Source organism: Larus michahellis, chromosome 7 (genome assembly GCF_964199755.1).
Source record: "Larus michahellis chromosome 7, bLarMic1.1, whole genome shotgun sequence".
NCBI classification, from domain to species: Eukaryota; Metazoa; Chordata; class Aves; order Charadriiformes; family Laridae; genus Larus; species Larus michahellis.
This window is the reverse complement of record NC_133902.1, coordinates 6,091,565-6,110,908: the sequence shown is the minus strand read 5'-3', so window position 1 is coordinate 6,110,908 and position 19,344 is coordinate 6,091,565. Positions and strand designations below refer to the sequence as shown.

The following is a 19,344-nucleotide window of genomic DNA, read 5'->3' as shown; positions in this document are numbered from 1 at the left end:
ATTCTTAGTTACTAAGATAGGAACATAGAATTACCATGCTGGGTTAAATCTTTTGCCCTTCAGATCTAGTCTCATCTCTATTGTTACCCCTACAAGATAAATGAGAAGTTCAAAACAGTGCTTTGATTGTCCTTGATCAAGGACTTTGCAGCAGGTAAGGGCTAATGCCCCAATCTGGTATAGCATTTCGGCATGTATTTATCTTTGAGCATCCATCAGCAGCTCCACTGCCTTCTGCCCTGGTCGGAGGCATGTGAGCAGATTGCTGCAGGAGACCTTGTTAAAATTCAGATACACAGAAAACCAGAGGAGTAATCAAGACCTGTGTCATTAAATGTACTGTATTAGATGCTCGCATCTAATTATTTTTTACCCAGAGTAAAAGAATTAGTTGTATTCTCCATTTCCCCCAAAAAAGCTGAAGCCTCTTGCTGTAGAAAACATAGATTTTTATTATAAAATTATGCCATACACAAAGGAATTTCCTGCGACAGAAATTTGCATATTGCAGTCTTTATGTTAAAACAATGTCCAGAGTAGGAATTTAAGTTAGAGTCTCTCAGGCTGCCTTCGGCTGCATGTTCACTATGCAACTGTTCTAATGGAGGACAACATTTTTTAACATTCAATTTTTGAGTCGCTATTACTTTTCTCTCCTTGGCCGTTTGCAAGGGTTCATTTCAGTATCTTCTGCATTTTGAGTGACGGCTGGAGGCTGCACATCTCGGAAACCATGAGACTGTAACATATAAGCAAGATCACGTGATAACACTTCTATGGATATAAAGCATGAGTAACTAGTTCCCAGAAGATCAGAATAAGGTATGATGCTGTCATTTATTTTAGATGAGCGGCCACAGAACATTTATAGACCAGGCTAAGCTCAGAACTGCAAGCTTTTCAACACACATGCCAAATAATAACTGTGTCTCCTCATTTTATTTTTTAAAGATACTTAATTTTCACCAGGCTATCATTTTCATTTTACCACTAATAACCCCTATGGCTATGAAGCATTGCTTGTCTGTAGATTAACTTATGTTGCCTATTTAAATAAATGAAAAGCCAAATCCTTCAGCCATTATTCAAGCCCCCACAGAAGCAAGGAGATAACTGCATTAATTGCCTCAGTCATTTTCAGAAACAAAACTGAATTTCTAAAACCTAAGATATTTTTGTTTCATATATCTACTTAATGAACTGAAAACATCAATGAGACATTGTAAGAGAACAGCATCTCTGAATCAGTCTCTAGACTGCAAAGACTGTCCCAGCATAGTAATTCATGGGACTCAATGGTATGAGAACTGCCAAAAACTAAATGTAGAAGTGAAAACTAGATGCTGCTACTCAGGAGAGAGCTTGAAGTGACCTATTTGGCTTAGTACCATTAGTATTTTCTGTTACTTTAGCTCACAATTCACTGATTTTCAAAGATTTTGAAATATGAAAGATCTGGAAAATCAGTGTGTTAAATATGTCATCAATGCAGATGAAGACACTGAGATGTGAAGCCTGCAACTCTGTCTTCCTATCTCCAGACAAATGCTGCGCAGGGAGCACTGCTGACAGATCAGTGAAATCTCTCACTGCACCACAGACTTAGAGACAAAAAAAGGGGTTAATCAGAAGAAGAAATTGCTTTGGGGATCCTAAATGCTCAGGTAGAGACAATGTGAGGATGAGAGCATTTCAGGAAAGCTGACATTTTAGGTTGGTGCAGTGTGAAAAAGCAGGCAGAATTACTATCAGACACGTGACTTTTCTAAAATGCCAGTGTGTCCCACACCAAGATCAATCCAAACCAAAACCCAATCGAAATGTTTTGCTTAAGTTTCCCATCTCTGCATTTCTATTTCTAAATGCCTCACCTCACGCAGACTGCTATGTTTTTAAGGAAACAAACAGCAAGAGGTGCCACAAGGGCAGCGTTTGTGCAGTCCCTCTGCTATTATAAGCAACTCAAGTGTTATTCTAAATAGCATAATGGGGAATCTTCAAGTCTAGTGTTTCACTGCTGCTTGCATCTAATCTCTGCCATTTCCCTTAGGCACAAAGGTGGATCTGTAGCCAAGAATCCACTTAATCCAGCATGCTAGACTCCCAGCAAAAGCATTCCGATGGTTATAAAGGCCAGAACGCGATAAAGTAGGCTGCTTAGTATGGATGTTTTGCATTTAGTTAAAGGCATGTACCTTCTGGGCATAGCCCCTGGAAAATATAAGAATTTTTTATATATCTGTGAAGCTTGTTAGTAGTTTTTAGATGGAGAGAACGTAGCTAACAGAACCAAGGCTTAAAAAGGCTAACTGGACCTTCAAAGCTCAGATAGTCTACAGTATTTTGAGTTGTTTTTTAACATCTTCTGGTGTATACAGACTGTATCAAGACTGACAAAGGTAGATGGCTTTAGTACTTGAGTGGTATTCTCATTACGAGTCTGGCAGACCCTCCACAGTTCAGGGCAATACTGACAATTCCTACCCAGAATATAGGTCTTGGGTTTCTCTCTTTCACGATCAAATAATCAGGTCACATTACTTGGGGAATTTAGGTGAATCAGATGATCTACTTGCTCCCTTGTGCATAAATCAATTTACATTTCTATACTCTGCATTTAAGAATGAATCCTTATCAGCCTGTGAAAGAAACTCCGTTTCTTTTGGTAGGTGTTCCACAGCTTCCACTCTCAGCAGGACTGGTGACCGACTTGCCAGTATGCTGGAAAGGACACAGCTGAAAAAGAACTAGAGCTCGGTCACTAAGTTAGACACTTCTCCGTCGGCTTACAGGCACTGAAGAGCCAGTTGGTCAATGGTACCAATTTGTATAAGCCTAAACATCTTTGAGGATCCTGGCTTCAGGAATTTATTATTTCTTTTAATTATCTTTTTTTGTATGCTGGCTACACATAGATGTGCTAGATCAGATTTGGAAACATTGAACATGTATTTACATCTTCCAGTTAAACTATGGAAATAGGAATGAGAAATGGTAACAGCAGACTGTTATCATCAGACCTGAATTTCATGAAAGCAACAGGGATAATACATTTTTTACTTACAGAAACCATCTGCTGAAGAAGCTCAACAGGATTAAGGGAAAAAACACAGGGATAATCTTAAGTTTTAACTAATCTTTGATTAGGATACATTCTCAACTGTATTTCAAGATTGTGTGCATTCACACAGAAGAGCGCATAGTTATTTTATAATGGATATAAAACTGAAAGGAAAAGGCAATTAAACTGTCTAAGATAAAATCCATCTGTTTGTCAGCTGGAGAGAAAGGGCTGCACACTCACATCACATGATCCACACAACCTTGGGATGTAGTCCCACTTACCCGTCCAGTCTTTACAGAACTAAGAATATATATATATTTGCAGTATTTCTTCTGTCCAGGTGAATACATTCAGGGTTAAAAAAAAAAAAAAAAATCTTATTTCTGTTCAATAGTTTGAAGTTCTCATTTTATGGCAGCATTAAAATCTGCAGGAAATGCTATGGCAACGTGTTTCCATGAGGACACATAGCAAATAGTTATAGCATGTACCTATGTATCTGACATTTGAAGATACAAGTGCCGAGTGATGGGGTTTTTTTTAAACCTAAATACAGCTTAGACAGTATGTATTCTCATTAATATGTATCTAAGCACTCCACAAAAGAAAATAATCGCAGGATTTAACTAGGGATGAATAAGGACTCAAGCCATAAGCTGGAAGCTCCTCATATAATAGTGACAGCAGAGAAAAATCTGTATATATTGGCTGGTCATAGGGTCACCAGTAGAATGGAGCTACGAAAGAGATAAATACAACCCAGGTTATATCAGGCAATGCACTTAAAGCAGAGATGTGGAAATATGTATGGCATTGGTGATACCTCTGGAAGACCATGTATGATTCTGGTCACCCTTGTCCTAGAAAGATAAACTCAGCTGGAACAGAGAAGAGCCACTCGGGAAACAACAACCTACCTGACAAGGGAGAAAACAGCTTGGCTTGAACAAGTCTCCCAAAACGAAGACTCGGAGAGTGCATGATTGTTCTCTGTAATTGCACTTAGGCCAAAAGTTAACATCAAGGGCAGAAAAAATAAGCAGTACTAGCACAAGAACAGATGGGGACAGGCTGTCTGTAAATTTGATCTGGAAATCAAAATGTTTAACTCTAAGAGGACTAACACGCTGGGTCATTTTTCTAAAGAGAAAAGGTGCAAAATATTCATAAACCAGGAAACATCCTAATATCGCTGGTTACCTTCTGAAGGCAACTGAAAGACAACACTAAGAAAGCAAACAGCATTCTCAGATTTGTCTATGTATCTGAAAATTCCTTTACAGCTAGCAATTTGCTCCCATCTCTGTATCTCCATCCCAAAAGAAATACTAACTGTAATGTGATAAGGTATGGTTGACTCCTTTTGACTCGGTGATTTGTACAACGTTGCCAACCTGATTAAACAAAAACCAGATAATTATGATTAGTGAATATAATAATAATAATAAAAATTACAATAACCAAATGATCAGACCCAAGTTTTCCCACAAACATGGGGTAGATGACCAGTGGAATACTTATGTATGTCTTTTCATACAGGTCACTTAAACTATGGATGCCAAATTCCCATCTTTGCTTGACCTGTCAGCTAAAATACAATGTAGACCTACTAAAAAGAGTGAATGATTAATTAGCGTTGTTTCATCACAGCATTTGATCATATTTGTGGAACAATATTCATTAGGAATTAATTCCAAATGCCACTTTCTTAAAATGCAACCAAAAAAGGTTTTGAGCAGAATTCTTTCCTACTCTGTTAAGCAATCATTTGTTCGTTGACCTCTTAAACTTGGGAGATACCCTCAAGAATTCAAATACTTCTAAGGGAGGTTTTTTTCCTAGAGATTTCACAAGCCTGTCAATATAACCTAGTGGATGGAGAATAAGATGTTCTATTTCTAAGCCTGACCTTGCCACTGACGTACAGCATAACCTTGAGAAAATCGTTTCCCTTGTAATTTCTACTCTAACACTTCCTTGATTTTGTGCATTTAGACTCTAAGCAGTGCATCTTGATTTGTGCTTATACAGCACCTAGCCCAATAGCATGCTTGCATATCATGGATAATAATATAGATAGAAGATCTATAATATAGGTAGAAGATCGCAAAGCAGCTCAAAAGCAAGGGATTTTTCAAGCAGTCCCATGGCTGCTAGTCTGCACTGTGCCCACCTTCCCAAAACTTACACTTACATAAAGCCAACATAGAATGTGTTCTGCTCTCTGTATCAAGACACCCTGCCAAAGATCCTGTTAATTATTTTTGTTTTTTTTTTTCCTCCCTGAGGTGCCGTTCTATTAGAGAGCACGTAATTACAGCCTGAGGAACACTGCCACTTCATATTAGCTACACAGGGAATTCCTCAGAACATTTAAGTGGTGGGTTAGACTTTACAAAATAGCCTAAATCCGAAGCTGCAGCAGCCATGCTTTTACAAGTGCTCAGCTGGAGCTCTGCTGCATGCCTCTGACTCAACAGGATCTTTCCTTACTGCAATGAGAACCCTTATAATTAAGCTCTGACATTTTCAGTAGTAGAGAGAAAGAAAAAGACAGGTATCATATTTGGGCAAAGCACAGTTTAAAAAAAAAAAAAGAAAAGTAAATGGATTCCCAGATGGTCATCTTTGTGTCTCAATAACCTAATATAGACACAAGAACAACAAAACCACGATGTATCAGCAGGTATAGGTAGTTCATTCCAGAGAGGCAGTTGTAGTTGGTTCTGCAGGCCCCACTCCATATTAGCTGCATATTTAGAACAGTAAATAAAACATGTTTGTCTATTTTTGGCTTGCTTTCTGGAACCTGTATCCACAACTTTCTTCGCTGTGTCACAGAATAAAAAAGCTCTTTACTTTTGATATATAAAATTAACTTTTGTTCGTTCTGCAATCATTATGTTGATGCAACTTCTGTCTTATAAAGGCTGTTAACTAATCAGTGATGTTAATTTAATACCAAATTAAATAGCCTGCTGTAAACATTCTGCATTGCCTTCAAACTTAGAATTTTAAAAACAAAACTCCACAAGGAAGCGTCACTGCATTTCTCTTTCAAGTTTAACAAGCCAAACTATTCACAACAACATTCCAGTAGCATTTTTGTTCACCGTTTGCAGAAGATTACAGAATTGAAGCAAGGCTTCTTAATCTCAAATTGCTGCATTTTGATACTATATACAATACAAATTTAACTGACCAGGAAGAAGTGAGCTTGCAATGCAGTGAAGAGAGGAAAAAAGAACTAGAAAAGATCTCAATGCAACAGACAGAACTTCATACTGTTTTTAGAAGGGTCATCCTTATTCCTTTGGGCTTCTAAAATCATCTTCCGTAGGTCAGCTCTGCATCGGGAGTAAATGCAGCTGTCTCTATACCTCTCTGCAGGTCACTGTAACTTGGTATCTGCATAGCTGTCCAGTTTTGCAGAACCATCCTGCTGCATTTAAAAGCAGAAAGGTCCAACGGCTGCCACTGGGGCTTAGAGGCCAGTAGCCCTACAGTCTGTCCTCCTGAGAATCTCTGTCTAGGTGGAAAGCCGCCTTTGGCATCTTTGGCTTTGTACTGACTGAGGCCTAAAAGACTGCAGCAAAGAAATTCTACTCTCTGCTCACAAAATGCAGATAGTAAAAAAAAAAAATTTCTACTTTGCACCAGATCCTAAATTCTTGTGTCTGAGCAACTGCCACTAGGATGTTCTATTTTGATGAGACAGGGCATCTTGTCAGAAAGAAAAGTACAAGCAGCAAGCTGACCATGGTGAGGAGGAGGAGCATGCCAGTGCAGCCCGCGCTGTCTCAGGCTGAACTAGAAAGCTCCTCTCGGGCCTCAGTAGCCTGGGACACGGCAGACTAAGGCCAGAATTCAAATTAAAATCCCTGCTTGGCCACTAGGGCCAGCCTGAGAAAGACTCTCAAATGTCACATTTGTCAGTATTATTATGTAGCTTACTGGCCTACGTTTTCACTTACCTCTGACTGTTGTCCCAGTGGAAGATTAAACGGACAGTAGCAGCATGTCCCCAGCTTTCTCCTGGGTAACACAAAATGTTAAGCCATTTTATTTATCTCCTATAACAGCAGCAGCATCAGTAAATTGAACTAAAATTTACAGTCTTCCAAAAAAAACCCACCAAAACCCATGATTAAAACATATATACCTTCCTTACAGTAATGAATCACATCTTTTTCATATGTTCAAGGATTTCACAACCAGTTTATCAAATATACTGAGACAATTAATAACCTCTGTACTCACAGCGTGTTTTATAGAAAGCTTGATGCAATACTTCCATATTTGTAGAAAGCTTTTATATATACACCTAATAAATGACAGGTACTACACAAATCTTGAAAACAGAGGCAGCATGCAGAAAAGATATTTCTAATTACTACTGAAGAAGTCTAGTGAGTATGTCTAAATCCTACTTCAAAATTGCGATATTCTGTCTCTCAGGCATAATTATGAGCAAACATCACTCCCTTTGGGATACAAGCTTTGGGAGAAAGTCAATGATTATTAAAGTATTAAGGGCCCCTGAAGCAGTCTTCTGCTTCTGACAGCAAAATGCAAAGGAACACAACCAAAAGCAAGGGGTGGGGGTGCTGGGTGGAAAGAGAGAAGGCAGTTTGGATTGCTATCCTATTTCAGGGGAAAGAGTCCTACTGTTGCAGTTCACACCTGACCACAGGCTCAGTCAATTTATAGACGATTTTACTGTGTGTTTTCCTCTGTTTATCCCAGGAGGCGGTCAGTAGTCCAAAAATAGATTGCCTTTTAAACCAGCCGTTTTGGTTAAGTGCTAGAAGCCTCTCCTGTTCACCTGCACGCAGCCCTGTAACTTCCGAATCACTTGTTGGTCTCCATCACGCCACCAGCCCCACATGCCCCATGTGCTCCAGTATTCATTATAGCACGGGGAAGAAAAAGAATGATTCAGCTGTAATGAAGACATACACCTTCCAGGTGTCCTGCCAGATCTTGTTCCACTATATCTAAGTTGAGTTTAAAGATTTTGGCTATCAGATACGGTTCCGAGTCAGAGATCAAAACACATTTTACAATGGGTACAAATTCTGTAACAGAATGTTTCCAACTGTATTGAATACGAGAGAAAAATGCTACTGTAAAATGATGTATTTCTGAGTTAAACTGGCTGCAGATTAATATTTGACCTCCTTTCTAAATATATCCAGTAGAATGTCTAGGAACACCCAGCTTAGCTCTCACTAGTGGGAAAGAAAGCTGTCCCCTTCAAAAAGCTCTTGACTTGATACCTTGCAGCATCTGTGGGGTTGGTTTTTTTTCATAATTAAGAACTTCCCTTCTGCTAGGAAGCTGAAGAAGAGTTTAGAGATTAATGTGCTTGTGAAATCTTAGAAAAGGCTGTTACTAAGGCTTACCAATCAATGGGGAAAATAACCTATATAGGGGAGGCAATAGGAGTGATTTTACTTGAGGTTTTGCTGCTGACCTCTCCCCTCAATGGTTCCTTTGCCTAAAACCAACCATGGAGGAGCAGGACGTTCTTTAGCCTATACAATGAGACTGTTGAAATAGCATCCCTTCAGAGCGGGTCATAAAAACCACCTTGTATTCCACCAGCTCAATACTTGCACCGAGTCTATGGAATAAATTCACATCTTTGTACCACTCAAGATATCGCTGTTTAGGATGAGGAGAATATCTCTTAGCTTAAATATTTTAACAACTGGGACAAACTTTAATTTTTGCAAGAGTACACACTACTCAGTTTAACAATACTATGTTGTTACACACATTCTGGTGAGAGTCACAGTCATGGGTCAATACACGGTTATGTCAAATGTTTGGAAAAGAAAATATGCACAAGATAGAAGATGGTATCTTTGAATTATAACCTAAATGTCTTCACATTCTTTACTGTCCCTATGACTCAATAAACACAACAGCTCTCAAACAACACTGGCTATTAAAAAAAGACAGCATCTATTAGCTTTACTTGAGTTTGTAGACAGAAAGGCTGCCAAAAATAATACATCAGAGAGCAAGAGGCAAAAATGACAAAAAGGGTCAGAAACCAGAAGCTGGATCTTTATCTGCATGCACAGCTCAAAATTCCACATTCTTCACATTCTCGAAGGAGACAGCCTTTAGTTGTTCGTTTTATCTTACATCTGTGCCAAACGGTTCAATGCCTGTACAGACAGTGAGAACATTTTTGCCTTTTAACTGTCCCTTTCTGCTCCCTCCCCTCCAGAACAAGGGAATCATTACTTAGTTCACAGAAACTGAAGCTGTGGACTGAGAATTTGTGCCCTTTAAGTGCATCATAAAATAATACAACATTACAACCTGAAATAGGGTTTAAACACTGAGCTTTTTCTTAATTTGTCAAAATCTCTACTTCAGAAGAACTGTTCTATTTTCCCCTGTGACCACAGCAGAAGAGTCTATATAAGGTACTCTGCTCGTTACAGGAGCAGCCTGTAAAAAACACTTAAAGTCACTATGGGCAGGCTGTAGTTGAGGATCCCAGATAGAACTTCCCTCTACATCCTAACTGTAGAGAGCAACGGGTAGAGAGTTCCAGCTATGCAGCAAATATGAAATGCCTTTGCAAATAATTAATGGAACGTGTTCAAGTATAATGGCAAAATAAACAATTTAAACTGGTTTGGAGAGGCAGTGAATGATTCTCGGGAATTTAGGAAATCGCAGCATAGTTTGAGGTGTGCAACCATTAAGCTGTGTTTTTCTGTTAGTGCTTTAACCTGTTCATCACCACATTACTACTAGAGGTTTCGTGCCCCCAGGTCCATCCCTACATTTTTTGCATGATCATTCACTAGCCAATTTCAGTCCGAATTACTGATTCCTCAGAGGTTTGCTTATTATTGACACAGCTCAAGCTTACTCGGCCCACTTTTGGCAAAAACATATTGGGAGACAATCACACAAAGAGCTCAGCCAGCACACAGGATGCGGCAGTGACCTCCAGCAGGGTAGTGGCCTCCTTGGCTGACACAGCTGCAGCTGGAATAGAGGTAACTCCACGGCCCACGATCCTCAGGGGAAGGCTGCAATACATTAGCTGCACATCCAAAAACCTAGTTATGCAGAGAGTTTTTAGTACCTAGTGCTTCCCCAGAAAGGGCGATTCAGTCATCTTAAAGAATACTGATAGACCTAATATCGTTTAGTATTAAAAATTTTGGTTTAAAAAGGAAAAAAAAAATCCAGCAACACTCTCAATCTGTGAGTTTATGCAATCTGAAAATGCCATGATTTTTAAAAGTATTTGTAATTGCTTTTCAAAAATCTAACCAGGATTCTAATCTGCACACTATGTTTGAGTTTAGAATAAAATTAGATAGTTGCTAGTTATAATTACAATGCTGACATTGGTAAGCACTACTGTAGAGTTCCACAATGCTAGCAGTTCCAGACAGGTCTAATAGTTTCTCCATGGATTCTGCTACATTGCAGAAATTCAGCAAACATTTTCATTTTCTTTGTACACAATACCAAAAGAAAGGAAGTCATATATTTGAGGATTAACTCAGTTTTCAACTCACAACCAAAACACCTACCTAAAGCAGGAACCAATGTGGACTGGCTCTGTCCAATCCTTGTTGTCATTTGGTTTGTCAGAACTACCTAAAAGAGGAAACAGAAGCAAACAAGAAAATCTCCAGAAAAGAAGTGTACTGGTGGGAGGGAAGAGAGGGATTTTCAAAAAGCTTTTACCAATAAAGTAGTTACTCAAGCAAAACTCTTGCCTACTGTACTGTAATGAAGCTTCTGTGTTAACAAGAAGAAACCGTAAAGGTGCCTCATCCTTTCTCAATAGCCAAAACAAGAGAACCCTGCAAAGTGTATTTTCAATTTGTATTGAAGGTAGATTTCTTTCATTCAAGACTTTAGAGACACATAAATTTCTCCGTTCCCAAGGGATGCAAACTCTACACAACTTGTATATTCCACCGTATTTGTACTAAATGCTGTTTGGATCTGTATTTAGATGCACATGACTTGTACTAGCCCTCTATGAAGAGATAGATTTCAGTCACTGTGGCATAAATGAACTTCGTGGTGCTGCTCAAAACACGTATAAGCCTAGTGATTAACAGAATTTCTGCACCTTGTAGTCTAAAAATGCGCAAGTGGGTACAATACAAAGCAGAATGAAAGTGAACAGACAGAGCGGGGGAGTGTTTTCGCAGCACGAATCACTCGTAGGAGGTTCACAGACAGTCTAGGTTAGATCCCTGGTAGAAGTGGGGGTGGGTGAGACAGAAAAGAGCCAGGAATATTAATTGCAAAGTTCATTAAAAATGAAAAATAAAGAATTGTACCTATCTTAAACCCTAGGGGCTTTCATTGTTTGACATGCTTGTATGATTCTTGCTTGAACAGTTATAAATGTGCGCTAGAGCAAGCAATTCCACTGAGTGCACACCAAAACATTTACATAGCTGAAAGCCCCAAGACATATATTGCGTATTTTAGAGAAGTTAACTCCTCATACATGGATGGTAACAGCCCCAGACAGGTTCCCCATCTCACTGCTGGAGAAGGGCTGGTCCGGGCATGCCAGCACAACCCACTGAGTTCAGCTTTAGAAACTAAAGGAACTTATTTCCTACCATATTAGAGCATTCAGGCTGCCTAGCAATCTCTGGCACGCAAGCTGAATTTAGACTGCTTGCAAGCTACGTGAAACTAACTCAAAAACTAACAAGAGGGCCACTCTGAGCTAAATTATTTCTGAAGCTCTGTGATTGATCTCTTCTTTAGCAAGTGTTTATTTAGCAAGCGTTTGTACTAAACTCCTCACTTGTTCAATAGAAAGAAGTTATATGTTTCCGTTGACCAAAGAAAAAGAAGACTGTACAATGACAACTGCTCCTGTTCAAGGTCACCAGGTACCCAATTTATGAGTGAAAGCACTCAGTAAACTGGAGGCTGTGCAAATCGAGCAGTCACATAACACTTATCTCCCTCAGTGCCCACACCAGCAGGAAGAAGCTTCATAATTCATGTCAGGGCGAGAGAGAGGGGACGCTTTCAGCAGCAAGGCCAATCGCCCAACCCAGGCGGAATGCAGAGCTGTGCTCTTTCCCTTCCTGCCGCTATCGGAGGAAGCACAAGGGGAGGCTTATTTTTAGCAGTTATGAACAAAAGCCAATTGCGCAAGACAGTTGTGGGTGACAAGGTTGCAAGTCACCTGGAAACAGTTACAGGCACAAGCACCATTTTGAGCTCTAATTCCTGAACAATGCTTTTCTGTGCTGTGAAAGACTTGCCAAAACAACTTCTGGAACAGATGTAGCTTCTGAGTGCCATCTGCTGGCTACACGGCTGCAGATTTGCTGGCCTCCATATTGGCGTAAATGAGGTAGAAACAATGCCCAGGAAGGAAGCTATGGGTTTCCATGGATGCCAGGAGATCAAGCCAAACTAGCAGATAAAGTGGTTTTCCTCCCCAAGAACAGTTCCTCCGCAAAGACCGTAGTTTATTTTTAAATGAAGAGTGGAAAGTTATGTTGGAACTGCTAAATACTCTGATGTATTTTAATGCATGTGCTTTGTAGGTAAAAGTCACCAAAGAAGCATTTCTTGTCCAACGAAATCATTAAAGAAAATTATGTGAAACAGCACGGCAAATTGATATGTCACCATTTAAGATCCACAGGATGCTTTTAATGCAAATTTTACTTATTTTGACAGGTCTAGGAATTTTCCACCTGAACGGTTTTGCCTGCGCAATCCATCTAAATTTACTAACCAAACCAGCAAACACAAATGTAGAGGGCATTCTTGCAGTTTTATTTTGCTATTTATAGACAATCACAAATCACATTTGCTTAATTCTTTGTAATGTATTTATTCCAAAGTAGCATCTTTTGTGGTGTAAATCTGCTCCGGACTTACCGCTGATTTATGATCATTTGCTATGATGATCAGCTGCTGTGCCAGACCATTCAAAAGTCTTGTTCTAAGTGAGAGGTCCTCAAAGTCATGGCGAAAAGGAAATGCAATTCCATCAACTACCACCAGTCGGACCTAAATGCAGAAGAAAAGGAAAAACTACCATTACTACTCTACAAACAATGACAAAAGCAGTAAGACATCTTTTTAAGTGCATTAGAATGTTTTATGTAACGTGATGATAATCTTTTATTTCATACACAGATGTGCATGACAGTATAACACCTATTGTCTCTCTATATATATCGGAGACAACCAGCACTGCACAAGAGTGCAGGGTAAAGAGCCTCGAGCTCCCAACACAGTAATACACTTGCTACGGCAGTACTGCATTATTCATAGCTACTAGCTCAGGCCATAGCTGCACTAGCTTAAAACAACATGCTGCACTAAGCTCTCCCATTAGTTAACTCGGCACAGAGCTGCCCTTCCGCCTGTTTCCAGTTTCAGAGCTCGCTCACTTACAGCTGACACACCTCTGTAGCACCTGGTACGGAATATAAAATAACAAAGCTGGACTTAAAGCCTTGCAGAAGAGAAGCTGGAGAAAAAAAATAAAATCATTAAACATCCAAATTGTACTTCATTCGACTCTCCACAAACACTAATTTATTTCACCTTCTCCCTCAAAAATTAAATCCAAACTAAAACTAGAATACATGCTGTCTGTAGTCACTGTTAAAATAACTCCTCTGATTCTAAGGCTCATATCAGTGATCTATCTTAGAAACATGGATTTTAACAGATGCTCGAAGACATTCCAGACGCTATGCAATGGAGCTGAGTATCTGTCTTGCCTGAAGATGTTTGCTTTGCTGAATTATTTCTTTTGTAGCAATCATTAGCTGAATCTAGAGCACAATGCTGCCGCTGGCTCATCACCCTCAAGACACTATATAAACATTAGTCTGGGATTTTGATTTATTCTAGCTTCATTTATTGCACCTGTTTTGATGACCCAAGTTTGTCTGAAATACAGAAGGGAGATGGATAGTCCTACAGCATCTGCATGTTCAGATGTCACTCAAATCCTAGGTATCTACAAGTTCTTGCATTAATGTACACGATAACAAATTGGAAACAATACAAGAAAACTGCGTTTCTCTATTATTGATTTAATTCATTATTGGGAAGTAGCTTTATGACTGGAATATACAAGCCTGCAGCGAACATCACTCTGTACAATGGCCCTGGGCCTCCAATTGAAAAAAAAAAAAATTCATTTGAAAAAGAAGATTAAAAAGTAAGAATTAAAATAAGATATTCTTCTGTTTTCTCATTTTCCCCCCTTCCTGCAAATTCTTTTCTATGACCCTGTACGTCTTCCTCACACGTAATTTTTTTGCTTTAAGAGCAATCAGTTTAACAGTATAAATACGACTCATGGTAGAAAGGAATGTATACAGAGTAATATGACTTGCCTGTCAAATGAATATATCCAGGTACGGTGCAATTTACTTTATTCTCCCAGTTGCACTTGTTATAAAATAGCAAACAAGTAAACTTAATCGAAAGTAGGCTATATCGCAAAAGCTTGGTAACACACATGCCTTCTCTATGTCAGTTTGTCTCTACTAGACTTAAAGAATTATGTTTATTATGACGAGTATTTTCTAACATAGTCTTTTTTGTATTATTGGTCTTTCTTGTATTATTAACAAGATCTCAAACTACATCATATTACCAAATGACACTCTCTACAACTACGTATCTCTCAAAAAAACCCTAAAAGCTGGAGGTTTCCTGTGGTCCAAGTCTCAGCTCCAGGTCTGCACAGTGGGATCCGACTAATTTTAATGAGAGCTGGACTGCAATGAGCAATCTGTCAAGTCACTTATAGCCTGTCCAAGGAATCACCGGAAGGTCTTACAGTTCTCCTGCAACCTTCAGTATTTCAGGCTGCAGGCCAAGCACAGATGGTACCAGAGAACTGCAACCCAATGTAACTGTGCTAATGAAGCCATGTACTTTCCACAAGAGCAAACACAACAGGGCACCGTTAGTACCTGGCAGAGAAAGGGAAATACCAGACTACACTAAGCAAAAGTAAGACTCCCATCTGCGCTTTCAAGAACATAACAGCTTCCAAAAATGGAAATGATATGCAAAAGACAATCTAACTAAACAACACTGATTTGTGCTCTGTTAGAATGAGGCACAAGTCATCTTCCCTGAATCCTGTTAAGGAGTGATCTGCTGTGCAGAATCTAGAAATCTGGAAGGGAGGTGGTGAAAATCTGCCTTACAATAGCATTTCCCTAAGACACTAGGTACTAGGAAACTTTTTGGCTGTAGTCCACCCAAGAGTCAAGCTGCAGGCTCTGGTTGCTTGTAGCAACAGAAGATGTATTGGAAAGAAGGAGAAGAGTCACTTTCTGGATGCCAAGATGGTGCAGGATGCTTCTGGGATCTTCTAGGACAAAAAAAAAAATGGCACTAAGCCTTTCTGATACCCCTGCATCATGGTCATCACATGCACACCTGGCTCAGAAACTCTTTGGTAAAGCAGTTGTGTGATAATTCGTAACGCAGTGCTCACAGAAACATAACACGTGGCAACATAGATCCAGTATCCTCACCTAGAAGTGGAGATCCAGGATGATGGCAGCGGTGGTAGCGAAAGCAAATTACTCTCAAGAGTAACTGGGAAGGGAATGAAAAAGCTAACAAGCAAGTAAGCTTTACATTTGTACTCTGGCATCAGCCAATACATTGCTGCCAACCTGCTAAGGTACTAAGGTGTTACTCGTGTTACTCGTTATACCAGATTAGTATCCCTGAAAACCTTTACTGTGAAGATGAGTCATATCTTCTGGTAAATCCGCAATAACCCTTACCTTTGAATGTTCTGAAAGAAAGTCTGGGAGGAGGTAGATCTGTGCAAGAAGCTCTATATAGTCACGGCAACGGAAGTAATATATGTGAGAAAGGATACTTTCAAGAGAGAAAGTCTCCAAAGCTTTTAGATGATCTGAGAACAAATAAATAGATGAGTAAATGAGTCAGAAGTCTGTGCTAGCATATTGCCACTTTCATCATTCTACCAAACTATGCCTTCCACATATAGCAACAGCAAAACCCCCAGAAACAGGAACAGTCAAGGTAAAGAATGTGGGAAACATACCCTCCATCTGGCTTGAAAGTCAAGAAGGAGGTGAGCAGATGCTATCTCAGCATTTGCACAGAGATACACCGGAGCCTCCACGGGAGTTCTCCAAAAATGAAAAATTTATTTCTGAAGAAAGAACTTTTCCAGTAAATCATTTTCAAGCCAGAACACCACTGGAGGACAACAGTGACTATTAAGCATCCATTGTTTAATGCACAGGCAGTAGCTCATTTAATATGGTGTCCTCTTACCTCTGTTCAAACAGAAGTTTACTGGATAAAATACTCTAAGAGTAACATAAAAGTTGTGTCAGTATCCCCAACACACTGGTGACTTACAGAATAAAACTCTTCATTAAATGCAACCCAGCTATATTGACCTTATGAAGGAGCTGAATTCCAGCTGCAGTTTTACAATATGGGGCTTCAGCAGCAACACTGTCTTAATAAATTCTGCCATTCCTCTTCTCTCTCCCCAGCTGCTCCTCCTGCCCCTGTGTTGCAGCACAATATCCCTCTGTTTTGGACAGTGTTGTGTTTGGGTTTTGCTGTACATTCAATCATTAAAGTGATCTGTGTTAAAAAAAAAGAAAAAGCCCAAACCCACATACCTAAAAACCCCACAAATCACCACATAGAAAAAAAATTAATTCTTAAAGTAGATCAGCTCAGTCTGCAGCATGGCTCCGCACACTGATGCAGTTCAGGGTATGATACATACAGGCAGAAATTAAAGGCTGGCAGCATGAATTCCTTAAGCCAGCGCTGCTGCTGAAACCCTCCAACTGTAAAACTGCAGCCTACGAGACACTCATTTCACTCAGATCCTTGCCTGCTAGGCAGAAAGAAATGACTTAGCAACGTACCTTCTTCTTGATGAGCTTCAGCAATAAGCTGGCAATGCTGCACACAGGCAGTTGCAATATCCACTACTCTGTCTACCATAAAACTCCCTTCAGTGTCAATGAACACGGCTTCTCCAGCTACGCCCCCAAAGCACTCTGGGATCTGCACGTCGACTGCCAACTGCATGCTGCCATGGGAAACAGAAAAAAGAGATATATTTACATCACAAAGCTCTCCTCCCCTCCCAGCTCACTCCTAAAGTGACCTTTCTGCTGAGGAATACATGGAACAGGAAGCAGTACAGCCATTATATTTATAATGCTGTGTAAGAATCAGAGATTGCAGTCATGACAAGAAAAATGAACTTTCTTCATAATTAATCTAAACAAAGAAAAGTGATTCTCAGCTGCACAAAAGTAATCTAAAAATAAAATACCACAGCTGTGTTTTCCCAACACCGGGTGCTCCACAGATCTCGGTGATTTTTGTTAGCTGCACACCACCTCCCAGAATATTGTCTAGTGCTGAACAAAAGGTGATGATGAAGCCCTGGGCTTGTTCCTCTTCCAGAAGTTCCAGCGCTGTGCACTTTCTGGTGGCACCTGATGCCCCAGCAGTCCTTGCTGCATCCCCATGACACTCCTGCCTCACAACCTGTAATGCTTCCAGTGCCTCTTCTTTGGAGATTCCAATTTCTAGAAGAGTCAAAACCATGAAACGCTACCTTATTTATATAAACAGCGATTTATTTAAAGTATAAAGAGATAATTCAATTTGTTTGACAGAACCTGATCATTCTGCCACGTAACACAAAAATATTAATCCTTTTAGTATAACGATGCACACAGCTTGCCAACATCTCTGGAACTAATGATGTGATTTTCAAAAGAACTCAGAGCAATGATGCCCTGCGTTCAGAATTCAGGTGACAGCAAGTGATCTGCAAATCAATAAAATCAAAACTGCTGTGGACGTGTCTGTCAAAATAGATGTGGATGAGATCTGGCAGAGCAAGTCACGTATTCCGCACTGAATGTGCTATCATATTAATTTCATTTGAAGCAAATAAGGTCCTGTAAAAGAAGTCAGGCTGCAGACTCGTAAGTGACAGTGACACCTACTGATGGTACCCTGCCAGGGCCGAGCACCTTATGTGTTATTTTTAGACTTGAAACACAGTGTGAGTGACGGAGATGAGATACCTGCAAATTTCTCTGCGTGTCTGTACACACACATACCCGTCAGGATCAAGCTACTTCATTTTGATCTTCAAGGCAAAACTATTACCACATATTATCACAGCCAACAAAACTACTGATAATCAAAATCTCGATCCACTTCTAACAATGGCTGTGCAAATCTTAGTTTAGCTTCTTCGAAAAAGCAACTTCCTGACCTCATAGGAGTTTATCTTGTTTAAAGTGTGTGCAGTTGGGGTAAGAAGAGGAACAAGAGAGACAGAATACTCTGGTGGTTCTTTCTCTGTATCCCATTTACATCACACAGTGTAAAACCGATCTTTTGTCAGAATCGTGGGGGTTTGGTGTGTTGGGGTTTTTTTTGCTCGGGCAAAAGGTGAGTCGGTAAATATTACTTTTCCCATTTCTCCAGACTCGCCGAGGTCCCAGGGAGTTTCCCAGGGGAGCTGCTCCTTCAGTCGCTGACCTGCCCATGCTGCTTCATATGCATTAACCACCTAAATACGCGAAACCCTCCTCAAACACCATCCTCGCTAACAACCTGCTCCGAAAGCTTCGCGGAAACGAGCGGCTTCGTGAAGGGCTGCGAGAGTAGGGGGGGGTGGGGGGGGGAACCCGCCCAAAGCGGGGAGGCCCGTGAGGCGGCCTGAGGGCCCCGGGACCGCCGGTACCTTTGCTCAGCCCGCAGGGGCCGGTCTCCAGCAGCTCCTGCGCCGTCTGGAAGCCGGCGGCGACGAGCCTCGCCCGCAGACCGGGGGCCAGCGGCAGGCTGCCCACCTCCCGCTGCATGCCGGGGCTGCCGGGGCCGGTGGCGGTGGCGGGGCCGGCGCGGCCGGGCGCCGCTGGGCCGCCACAGGGCCCGGCCCCGCCCACAGACGCGCGAGGCGGGAGGGAGGGGGGAGGAGGGGGAAGAGGCGGCCACGCATGCGCGGCGGGCGGAGGCGCGAGGCGCGCGAGCGCGTGCCGTGGCCGTTGGGGGGGCGGCGGCGGCGCTGAGGCGGGTGAGGCGGCCGGGGCGGGACAGGGTGCGGAGCCCGCGGCGGGAGCGGGGGGCATTCGTCGTGGGAAGGGGGCAGAAACAGCCAAAGGGCTGCTGGGCCCAGGCGGCCCTGACGCAGGCTGCGGCCTGCTGTGTGACGCGGGTCTGACTTC

General features: G+C 41.1%; 1 protein-coding gene across 3 annotated transcripts; it reads right to left on the bottom strand.

Annotated features, from left to right (window-relative positions):
* Positions 1-428: 428 nt before the first annotated feature.
* RAD51C (RAD51 paralog C) lies at positions 429-19,057 on the bottom strand. 3 transcript variants are annotated; one of them, XM_074595072.1, is made up of 9 exons: positions 18,864-19,053; positions 17,430-17,688; positions 17,014-17,180; positions 15,877-16,010; positions 12,983-13,114; positions 10,639-10,705; positions 7,039-7,099; positions 4,398-4,458; positions 429-739 (listed from the first exon to the last, which is right to left on the bottom strand). In XM_074595072.1, the coding sequence occupies exons 1-9, from the start codon at positions 18,979-18,981 to the stop codon at positions 644-646; spliced, it is 1,095 nt and encodes a 364-aa protein (XP_074451173.1). In that variant the 5' UTR covers positions 18,982-19,053; the 3' UTR covers positions 429-643. The 3 variants fall into 3 exon arrangements, with proteins under 3 accessions (XP_074451173.1, XP_074451172.1, XP_074451174.1); XM_074595071.1 differs by lacking the exon at positions 429-739 and having other exon boundaries at positions 2,671-4,458; positions 18,864-19,057; XM_074595073.1 differs by lacking the exons at positions 429-739; positions 4,398-4,458; positions 7,039-7,099 and adding an exon at positions 8,773-9,243.
* Positions 19,058-19,344: the final 287 nt, after the last annotated feature.

Coding starts and splice junctions, on each gene's coding strand:
- RAD51C (XM_074595071.1), bottom strand. CDS start 18,981: ATGCAGCGGGAGGTGGGCAGCCTGCCGCTGGCCCCCGGTCTGCGGGCG. Junction 17,181..17,429: donor GTTGGGAAAACACAGCTGTG/GTATTTTATTTT, acceptor TTCCCATGGCAG/CATGCAGTTGGCAGTCGACG. Junction 13,115..15,876: donor TTCTTTCAGAACATTCAAAG/GTAAGGGTTATT, acceptor TTCTGCATTTAG/GTCCGACTGGTGGTAGTTGA.